At 39.2% G+C, this 11,584-nt stretch overlaps 1 protein-coding gene across 1 annotated transcript; it reads right to left on the bottom strand.

Moving 5' to 3' along the window:
* Window positions 1–5,470: 5,470 nt before the first annotated feature.
* LOC115755585 (ankyrin repeat-containing protein BDA1-like) lies at window positions 5,471–7,345 on the bottom strand. Its single transcript, XM_030695039.2, has 2 exons — window positions 6,644–7,345; window positions 5,471–6,446 (listed from the first exon to the last, which is right to left on the bottom strand). The coding sequence occupies exons 1-2, from the start codon at window positions 7,214–7,216 to the stop codon at window positions 5,637–5,639; spliced, it is 1,383 nt and encodes a 460-aa protein (XP_030550899.2). The 5' UTR covers window positions 7,217–7,345; the 3' UTR covers window positions 5,471–5,636.
* Between the last annotated feature and the right edge of the window lie 4,239 nt (window positions 7,346–11,584).

Genomic DNA, 11,584 nt, shown 5'->3' with positions numbered 1-11,584 from the left:
TATTGAGTTTGAGTATGAGCTATGGCCGACACTACAATTGAGATTATTTGGTTTCGTTGTCTTCTTGTTGATATGGGTGTTGCCTCCTCCACTCTCATTCCTCTTCATTGTGACAACACGAATGCTATTCACATTGCTACAAATTTGTTCTTTCATGAGCGTATCAAGCATGTCAACATCAATTGTCCCATCACTTGTCATCAACTTCAGGTACGCATCATTTCTCTTTCTTTTGTGGCATTTGAAACCCAACTTGCCAACTTCTTTACCAAATCTCTTACATCACAATAATTTGCTGCTTTTCTTTCCAAACACTCGTTCGTTGACCCACCTTGAGTTTAAGGGGGCGTTAGATATATTGTATATAGGTCTAGGCTTTTCTCCTTTGTTGTATGTATTTATATTTATACCCTTTCTTATATGTATATTTATATTAACCTTGTGCCAATGGTAAAGCAAGTATTCCATTATCTTTTGCTCACTTCCAAACAATTCTATCCAGATGTGCAAAGTTTTGGCTTTTATTGCTTTGGCGTTAATTTTTTTTCCTCTTGTACCTTTTATCTCTTTTATAAAATGCTTTTCAATTTGATAAGTTTAGATTTAAATCTTTTGATGATTTTTAACTATAGCCATATTGGAAAATTTTTAATCAAAAATCCGATGTGGCTATTGACCGTCTACTTGACACAATCAACGCCGATTTGAACGCATTTTGAAATTTTTATGAATTTTCTAAAAGAATTATAATTGTTTTATTGCTTTTCTTTTTTGGGGTTTTTTTTTTTCAATTTTTCACAATTCATCTTCCCCAAAAATATAAAGAGCAGAGAATGAGAGTGTATGCATAGGAATGTGAAGATTAGGACCACTTTCTTGGCCGGAGCATGCTATCGAGCTGGCTTCCGACTCTCTTTCCCCACTTCATACATCAATCCCCACGTCATGCAACATCACGACACGAATCTCGTGAATATAAGCCATTCGCCTAGGAGACGGTTCAAATTACATCGTAAACGCTGTCGCTAAACCTTAGTTAAAGTTTTTTGGTAATTAGGAGTGAAGGAGCTACTTTATTTCACAATGAATTGCTTTCAAGCAGAATACATATGGGTTTTGCGTCAATTTGGAATTATTGTAACAGCCTGACTCGCTCCTACTGAGTTATGTCCTCTGAAGAGCATTCCGTGGCCACAGAGGTCGACCCACCAAATCTTCAGGCATATCGTCCTCCACGCGATGTCTCCCCGCCGATTTGTAGTGAGAGTAACGTGGTGAAATAAAATGAGAGAAAATAGAGGGAAATTGTCCATAAAGTCATACATTTATTGCACTTTTGTTAATTGAGTCTTAAATCTTTTCATGTTTTGTCAATTGAGTTTATCTAGACAATTTTGACTAGAAACCACTGACACGGATGTTGGTCATCCTACGTGACATGGCCAATGAGGGTTGTAGGGGCCTCACTAACCCATTTTTTATTTTAGTTTTCCATTTTTTGTCATTTTCCTCTCTTTTCCTTCTTTAAATTTTTCTTTATTGTACCCATCGAGTGTCGCCGGGCCCTCCCTAACCACTGCACGACGGTTCTCGAACCCTCGGCCGATCGCAGGAGAGGTCATCGCGGGTAACCTCACCTAGATCCGGGCAAGGTGGCCTTGCTCGCCGTTGTGATGGTTTGGGCAAGGCCGGGCAAAGGTCGCGTTGCTTGCTGTTGGCAAGGACTTCACGACTCTCACCGACCACAATTAAAAAAAAAAGAGAATAAAAAAGAAAAAGAAAAGATATTAAAAAATTCAAAAAATTCAAAAATATTAAACTTTTTAAAATTATTTTTTACATTAACGTCGGTCGTGCTACATTGAATGGACAACATCCACATAAGTGATTTTAAGTCAAAATTGGTCAGATGGATTCAATTAAAAAAATGTCAAAATGTTTAGGATAATTAGCACAATAAAAAAATTTAGGACTGAATTAGAAAAAATAAAATAGATTTATGACTTTTTTCACACTTTTTTCGAAAATAGAGAGAAAGGTGTTGGGGTGACATCCGAGGCGGGGTGGAAGAGAGTAGGCTTCGATGCTTTGCGGGTGTCGTGAACAGTTAGTCAATGGAGTTTTGTGGGATGTTGAATAGTGGTACTTTAAGATATGGGGTATGCAAAGGGATCTTAAAGCCAAAAGTGAGGATTATAGTTGGTATTTCACCGATGATCTTTCAATTGGGTACACAAAATAAGTTTAGTTAGGGATTGCCTTATCGTATTATCGCGCTTTTCCTGAAGCAGAACTTCCCATTAGTGCTACTTCATTTGCTTCTTGATTTCAGTTAAACAGCTTGTTAAATACTTGTATTACAAGATGCTTTCATTTTGGACATCATATCATTGCGGGTTAGATGCTAGTTTATCGTGGCGACTTAGTATGACCGGTGATGCTCTAACATTAACAATTTCCCCCACAAATAGACGTTAGATATGAATCAATAAAGAATTAATAAGTCCATGTTCGTCAGCCGCCCGCCAAGAGCTCTTAGAGCAGTCTGCAAGAACTATACATGCCCTTGTTCGTGCAGGCCATGGATATCACGGTAAATAAAAATCAGTCAAAAGATAAGAGAATTGATTTTTGTGTCAGAAATTATTAAAGTAGTGATTAAAAAAGAAACCAAATAAATTTTGGTTCTAATTCAGATAGGAATTCGTAATTCAGAACTAGTTGGTAAATTAACCATAGAAAATGGCTGGGAAGAAAAGGAAACAAAAGAGATTGGTGTGGGGACGGGGGGTGTAACAGGTACAGGATAGCTATACTTGAAGAGTTCGAAGTTTCAAAGGTGAACACCTAAACATTGATAAGCAAAGTCAGATACAAAACATTAGTTTGTAGTTTAATCGAAGAAAAATTAGTATGCCACGTAAAAATGCTGGTGTATACTAACTGGTGAAGTTGAAGTGTTGATATAAATGGTAAAGTTGGTAAAAGATGAGAGAATTTTTTGGGTCAAAGATAAGAAAAGTTGGCAATTTAAGAAAACTAAATAAATATTGATAGCTAACTCGAATAAGAGTTGATAACGCAAAACTATTTGGTAACTTAATTAGAGAAAAGTTGGTAATTCCTTTTATTGAGATTGATAAACACAAAATGTCAACAAGCAAGACTAATTAAAGTGATAGCTCAATTTAAAAAAATTAAAATTTTAAAAGAACAAATAAACATTGGACAACTCATATGAAAGTTGGTAACTTAAAACTAATACGCAACTTAATTAGAAAAAGTTGGTAAGTGACTCAAATAAAGATAATTTTATAAAATAATCAATAAATTTAAGGGTTGGCAAGAATGATGGAAGAGTATTTTTATGAGAGATTTAAAAATGAATGGTACTTTAAAAAGGAAAAGCCAAATAATTGTTGCTAACTAAGTCAAATAAGAATTGGTAGTGCAAAACTCGTTGGAAAGTTAATCAAAAGAAAGTTTATAATCCCACTTATTAAGGTTGCTTATTTATGGCAACAGTGAGTAAATTTCACTGGTTGGTGGCAACGAGTGAATTAGAAGATTTGGTAATTTAAAAAATAATAATAACAATCGTGAACAACTCAAATGAGACTTGATAAACTAAAACTAGTTGATAAGCTAATGTGAGAAAACCGATAAGTCAATAAATAAAAATTTCTGCCAAAAAATAAACAAAAATTAATAAATTCAATTAAGAGTAGATAAATTACGTCGTCTATAAAAAGATAAATAACAAAAGTTGTAAAGTACAAAACCAAAGAAAGGTGGGTACATAACTCAAACAAAATTGGTAACTTAAAAAGTAGTTAGAAATCTAATTAAAAACAAATTGGTAACTCATTCAAATAAAAATTGAGAAATTTAAAAAAAAAGTTGGTAAATTCAAGGTGTTAGTAAAAAAAAACATAAAAGTTAGAAAAAGATAAGAAAACTCGTTAATATGCTAACTGTCAAATAGAGTGGATAACTAGCAAAAGGACAGCTCAAGTGACAATATTAATGTACAGCGCTCATTTTGGTATCAATATTTTTCGCTGGCTCACTTAATTGTCAAATTGGAGAAAAATGATTGCTTTAGTGCCAACGACCAAAAATTTCAGCCAAACAGTCTACCTAGCATTTTTTAGTAATATTTTAATATTATGTGGTTTTTAAAAAAAAAATTGTTAGTCCACGTGGCAATTTTATTAAAAAAATTCAGTCCATGTGGACTGAATTTTTTACAAATTAACCTAATTTTTTTAAAAATTTAAAATAAATTTAAAAAATAAGCTTAAAAACTAAATTAAAAAAAATGAGGAAGAATTGCTTCGCACAGCAGCGAGAGTTGTGCCCCCATCGTCACCGCCCACCATCTCCGGCTATTGCTGGCAAGGGTGGGGGATGGATCAGTGTATTGGCTGGCGAGGGCTTGACCTCGCATATCTGGTGAGGTCGAGCCTCATCGCGACTGGGTGAGCCCAACGAAAGGGCCTGCGAGGTCGGGCCCTTGCCAAATTGCTCCAGTTCTTGAACAAACCCCAACTCTCCCAAGTCAAAGACACTCTCCTTTTGCGAATGGAACTTTGCATCTCCGCCATCACTCTGGAAGAGAAGATGACTCGAGTCGCGTCAAGTGTCGCCGGTCCACTCTCGCGCGAAGCAAATCTCCCTCTCATCCCCATTATTTGTGAGCATCAAGGAGAAGATCGATGATGCTCGAGATCGTGAACGATGAAGACTCATACAAACTCCTGAAGCTCCTAAAGCGGGACTCTCGCCCTCTCCACAAGATCCTCGCCGACTTCGACTCTGCTTTTCCTTGCTCCCTCCACTTGCCTCTCTACATCTCTCTCTATCTCATTCGGGAGGTAATTCTTTATTTTTCTTTCCTCCACTCCAGATCTATGAGGTCGAGCCCTTGCTAGCCAACGGTGGGGTCGGTGACCACCGGTCGGGGCTCAACAACTCCCACCAGCCCATCCCCCACCCTCGCCGACCATTGCCAGCAATGGTGGAGCGATGACGACAAGGGTTGTGCAAGCCCTTGCCGCTGCAACTTGTACATTCTTTTTTTCTTTTTTTAGTTTTAGCTTATTCTTAATTCTGTTTAATATTATGTGGCATTTTTTAATTAATTTTCAGCTTTTTTTTATTGCTAACTAGGATCCTCCGACTACCCATATAGATGCCATGTTAGATTTTTGGCGAAACTCACCGGAATTGGCACTCAAATAATCTTTTTTAAAAAAAAATTGGCATTTTCCATTAGTCAAATTGGACGTTGTTAATGGAAGAACTTGATTGTACCAATTTGACAAGTTTTAGGACTCAATTATACTTTTTGCAAGTTTTGAGACTCAATTGTACTTTCGTGATAAGTTTGAGGACCTCTAGTGAAAATATCTCATAATGGCTTTTCGAATAATCTTTCTGCTGGAAAAGCCTCATGTTTTCATGGATAAAAGGCAAACATCACATTGACTAAATTCCAGCATATTCAACAATGGGTGGCTTCATTTACAATAATTCAATCCCTCTCAAGTTCTTAGGTTGCAAGAGACCGAGGTAAGAATACACAAATATGTTTCATAGTCTTAATTAAACCATGTCCTATGCGTTGGACTAGCTCATGTTCTCACCCAGAGACGTGCGAGGCCGATTATGACCGGCAAAAATATCGACAGACCGACGAAGAAGAAGTTGAAGGAAGTGTTGGGCGTGAGGCCGACCATCGCGGTGTCGTACATTGCTACCAGGGCGAAAAGCGCGACTTGCAGCTCCATTTGCATCGGGAATCCAAATGTGAGGTTGTAGATCATCTGGATAGCGGCGAAGAATCCGACGGAGTTGAAGATGAGGAAGAGGATGTACGAGACTGGGTTCTCCGTTCCCAAAACCGCCTGGCCGGCTTTGTACGATGCGGTCCCATTGTTCGTGGCACCGGTGCTGTTACTTGAGGGCCCTGAATTGTCCTGCCAAAGTCCGCCCGGCGGCTGAAGCACAGCTTGGTAGGTAGCGGTTGCGATGAGAGCGGCAACGACAAGCAAGGCGTTCCGCACATCACCCGGGGAGTCCCTTTCTCTTTTGTATTTGAAGTACTCCAACCATTGGGTTCTCTCTTCCTTGACCCTCAAGAAACTTGTGCAACGGGAGGTCCAAGTCCTGCGTGAATTGTGACGTCCGGGTGATTGCAAGTGATGTCCGTTTGATTGACCGGTACGGGGTTCTGGGTCTTCAGTCGCCACCGTCACCACAGAAGGTAATCCCGTTGCTCTCGTGGCTCCACATCGCGTGAGGATTTCAGCGATTTCCACATCACCGGTTTCATTGTTAATGAGCAGTAGAATGTCTAGAGGCGTTAGACCAGCCTCGTTCCTGGCGTTCACTTCAATCAGATCTTTTTCAATTGGATCGCCCGAGACCAGGAACTCGACTACCTGTTCGATTCAAGAACATATATTATTTATCATCCAACACTCTCGTTGCGATCTCGACACTTTAGCAGAAGCAAGCGTTCGACCCTTGCCTCTTGAGTACCATACTAACATGAACTACTGTCGGAACAAACAGCAAGAACAGAGAAGAGGAACCGATATGATTAAATGAAACGGGTCAAAAGAACTGGGCAACTTGCCTCGTATTGCTTTCTAGCCACCGCGAGGTGCAAGATCTGGTTCCCTTGGCCGTCCCGACAATTCAAGACGTGCTCTTTGTTCAACCACTTCAGCTGCTGCACCAGCAACTTGAACACCTCGAACTGGCTGTTTTTCACCGCGAGGTGGAGCACGCTCTCCCGCCGAGCAGTCACTTCCTCGAGGGAATCAGGACAAGCCGAGACCAGCTCCTTCAGGACTTCGCCCCTCCCTTTGATGGCCGAATAGTGGAGAGGAATCCTTTCCTCTCTCCCCTTCACAAGGCACAAGCGACTGCCTACTTTCAAAAGCTCCCGAACCATATTCACGTCGCCCCTCGCTGCAGCGATGTGCAGGGGGCTGAAACCGTCCTGGTTCAGCTCATTGGCGAACTCCGTCCTCAGTTTCAGGACTTCTCGGGCAAAACTCGCGTGGCCGGCCATCGAGGCGACGTGCAGCGGGTTGTCTCCCTCGGCGAGAGAAGCGGCATTGAGGATGAGGACATTTTCTTTGACCAAGGAGTACAACCGATCGACATTCCCCGTGTAGGATGCTTCAAACAACCTAGGATCCATCTTTTGGGCCAGAGAAGGCTGTTTCGTGATTCTTATATCAGACGGTTTATCGTCTACTACTTTTTAATGTCTTCGAGTATGGAAAGAACATTCGAACTGAACTCCATTTCACACTAGGAAAATGATAATTGGACTAATCTTGATGACGTTTACGAGAGATTATCACTGACAATTGGCTTTCATTTGCTTGTGACAATTTGATTTTGCCTGCCCAGGTCAACGCTGAATTCCCACCGGTGGTTGGGGTGGGTCCAGCTGAGCTGTGCGCATACTCGTGTCCCCACGTCGGGCTTGACTTTGACCTTTCCCCCACGTACCGAGAATTGACTCCACCGACTCGTCGTTTAAATCCCAATCACCTAATCCCCAGTGAAATGATTTTTTGAGATTTTCTTCAGGACGATCTAGTCGATACATCTTAAGATCCCTTTTCTTTTGGTAAATGGGAAAAAAATAATACAATCACATATAAAGTAACAAAATCAAGACCCGTTTATGAAATTCATAAATGAAATATTGTAAGATGAAAATTTATATATTAACGGACTATAGTTAGCTCCGAGCATCATTGATATATTCATTTGGATTTAACTAAGGAATATTTCCGAACACCTATTCTGAATATTTGACTAGCGGGCCATAAGAAAGATCTATAGACAAAATAATATTGGTTTTGTGAGCGAAATATCGTTATATATATCTAGCATGACAAGCAATCTCATTTAGTTATGTTTGTGATTTTTCGTTATTGGATTCCTTTTAAGATCCTGGTTCTAACTAGAAGAGAATTCATTTTGATAGGTGGAGTTACATCGACCATAGAAAAGCATGGACCTGTTGGGATTCGCATAACATGTACAGGCAAAAATATATATAAAAATAATCAAATGCAGCGGAAATAAATAAAAACCCATACATGTATCTCCAGAAGCGTAATTCATGCGTTTCAATTGAAAATCATATATTGATAAAAAGGGTTAACGGATTACTTCTTGAAGCGTGTTTGAAACGAAAATGTTCGGACGTTCTTCGACCCGAGCCCCATAAGTGTCGAGCCTCTAGTTCGGACACACCACTAGTTGCAACGATGAACGGAAGAACGAACACGAGAATCACCACTTGAATTATGCTAGCAATATTGTGGAATAATTTTTCGCACGCTCAATTTTCTTTCGGTCAATGCAAGAATAAAAGTGCAGAGAGAAATTTCTGGTTTTTCTCATACTTTTTAAGCACACATGCGCACACCTCAAGAAAAATAAACTCTGCAACGTTTTTGCAAATTAATTTCTTTGGTCTGCAATGCATCACGCGCACGATCATGTCGTTTTCGGATCGTGCGCATTGTGCATTTTTGTGCACGATTATATCGTGCACTGCACAAGCGATCAGCAAGTAGTTGTTGACCGTGTGGTCAGCAACTACTTGCTGGCCACGTAGTGCATTACCTTTTTTTTTTTTTAAACAAGTAATAATAACAATTATTATTATCATAAAAACAAAAGGTACACCACCCTTATGTGTGCAAATTGGGCACATCAATATGTGTCCGGACAATACGTGTATGTCATTATATGCACGTATTGACCGAAAATAGAATTAAATTAAATCTCATTTAATCTAATTTTAGTCCGACTAATTTGATAGTCGTGATTGCAAACATATTTGCAATATCGTCTTTCACATTCAGTATCGTCATGCATTGGTTAAGATGTGTGACATCCCTAGGTTCATCATTGAGTTGGCGATAAAACATGCACTAACACATTAGTACTTCCAAGAGAATTGATTGTCCCGATCAATCTCTAGGTCCTACAAGTCATGAGTGACATCTAGCAATATGTCATGGCTACCCGAGTGTGAATGCTTTAAGAACATAATGAACATGTCAACTTTGGCTATAGTGTAATTCAATCCCTCTATCTTACTATATCCCGATTGAACAAAGACTATGGAATATTTGTCAAGTCACCAATTCGATCATATGCACAAATCTAATAGACAAGCATTCATACGAGACATGAACATTTCATTCTCGGTTATAACATCGGCCTAGGATTTCAATGCATTGTCATAATTAAATTGCATAGGATATCATATCTTACATGTGACAAGGAGACAAATTTCATTTTGCGCACACGCGTGACTTCATATGTGCATGAACTATGACCATCAAGTATATAGACGGATCGACGAACCGTCAATATGCGTCCTCGTGAACCATAGCCATCCAACACACAAGTCAACACTGTGCCTCATGTCTAAGGATTATTTACACAAGATCAAAGCATGAACAATTAGATATTGACTACGCTAAAAGCTTCCATGTCACTAATCATTCAACGCGTGTCACGTTCGGTGAACTTGTCTAGTACAAGCACCTGTGTTCTAACTCGAGCATCGCAATACCCAATGGCTTGTGACTCATCATTCTCTTAAATATCCAATACTTAATGGTGAAGTTAAGAACACACCGGTCTCAATAGGATCATTGATATCCATTCAATGATCCATCGACTAGGAACAGTTTAAAGATTCAGTCTAATTGTGAACCCGTCACACATATTCTCAACGTCTCAAGAATAGGTCCAGCCACAATTGATCTTATGGAATTTATTCATATAAGTAAATAATTGGACAAATGAATAAATACGTCTTTGCCATTAATTAAATAAGAAATTGAAAATATAACTGAAATCCCTAACATATAACTACTACATAGTCGCTTTATGGCATATCTCTAACAAGGCATATAGTTGACTGTAACGTGTTTTGAATCATTAAAAAATGCCCTGAAGCACCATGATGCCACCGTCTGAAATGGGCTTAGAAGAATACTGACCAAGCAAAAAAATTTTTTTTTTTGGCCGGTATATTCTGAGAAACCATTGACTTGTAACAAATTACATAAATCAATCACTCTCGCTAGGAGTATGAAATTTCGTGACTTGAAATGGTGCCTGCCTTCTCTTGCAAGCAAAGTCAGTAAATTAATACCCCGGACAGAAGATTCTCGGATTTCCTTTTCATCAAAATAAAGAATTTGCATTCAACTCATAGGCTCACGGCCCACCAAATTTTCGAAGATAAATAAATAAAATTTAGAGGGCTAATAAGATATCTCTTTCTGGAACGTTTGAATCATTTTTTCGTCAATAGTGGGATTGCAAGAAGAATATTATATATGGATGAGACTTTTAAAGTCCATTCAATATTCAAAAGAAGCTAGATTTATATGACCTATTTGATAATATTTCTGATTCTCTTATTTTGTTTCTTGGAACAAACATCAATAGATAACCATCTTCGGTGTTCCTTCAAGTGCCTCCTCCACAAACCACTGTTCACATGGTGTCGGTTTCATCCCTTCACTTATTCATTCAATCAACAAATGCACTCAATCAAATCAAAGGATTGGCAAAGTTCATCAAGAATTGATAGCCCCAGGTTCGGCTTTTGACTACACATACTTTTCGATTAATTCCCAACCACCTCCTAAATCATCTAAGGATTCATTAATAAAGTCAACGATAGTTAGGCCCCACTTGCGTTCAGCAGGCTGTGAACATTAATCCCTAATTAAGCTCTAATCACCCTCCTAATCTCTTCGCCGAAAAGTATGCGTCAGGTCCTAATATTCATCTAAGCGTTGACATGTAAAGGCGAGTAGGACATGTAATGGGACCGACGAAACAACCATATAATCAAATAAGTAAAGGCATGTGTTGCAGTAATTAAATCAGAAATGGCCTTCTCCTGACCAATTTTCTAATTTTTTGTATCTTCTATATTTAATTTCATGAAAACAGGGACCCGGGCCAAGTTATGGAGCCCTCCCGGCCCAGGAGAAGGCAGAAATGGCCCGACTAACCTTAGCCCTCGGTCAGACTGGACTCAACGAAGTCCAATCAGCCCATTAAAGCCTAAGCCCGACATTCTATTTCGATCAGCCCACGACTCCCTAAAACCCTAAAGGGCCAAAACCCATTTCTAATTCAATCAAAATCCTAAGCCCCGTGCTAATCTCGAATAACAAATAAAACCCGGTATTATTTTCCTCCACACTTTGCCTTCTTTTCCCATTTCGCTTTTCCTATTTTCCCCCTTCCCAGACCGCCTCACACTTTCATCCTTCTATAATAAAAATTGAACATCTATGAACTAACGAAACCAGAAAATGCAGACACCAACGAACGGGGACCTTGCGCAGGCTGGTCCGCTGGCTCTTTTATTTTTCTTTTCTTTTTTTGGTCTAGTTTTGTCTGTAATGATAGACTGACAAAATTAGGTATCAACACTAATACTATGCTAGTGGAGAAAGATGGAAAATAAAGAGCCGGGATGGAGAGATGTGTCGACCGGGCCCTT

Source organism: Rhodamnia argentea, chromosome 9 (genome assembly GCF_020921035.1).
Source record: "Rhodamnia argentea isolate NSW1041297 chromosome 9, ASM2092103v1, whole genome shotgun sequence".
In the NCBI taxonomy this organism is placed as follows: Eukaryota; Viridiplantae; Streptophyta; class Magnoliopsida; order Myrtales; family Myrtaceae; genus Rhodamnia; species Rhodamnia argentea.
This window is presented reverse-complemented; position numbering and strand designations above follow the sequence as displayed.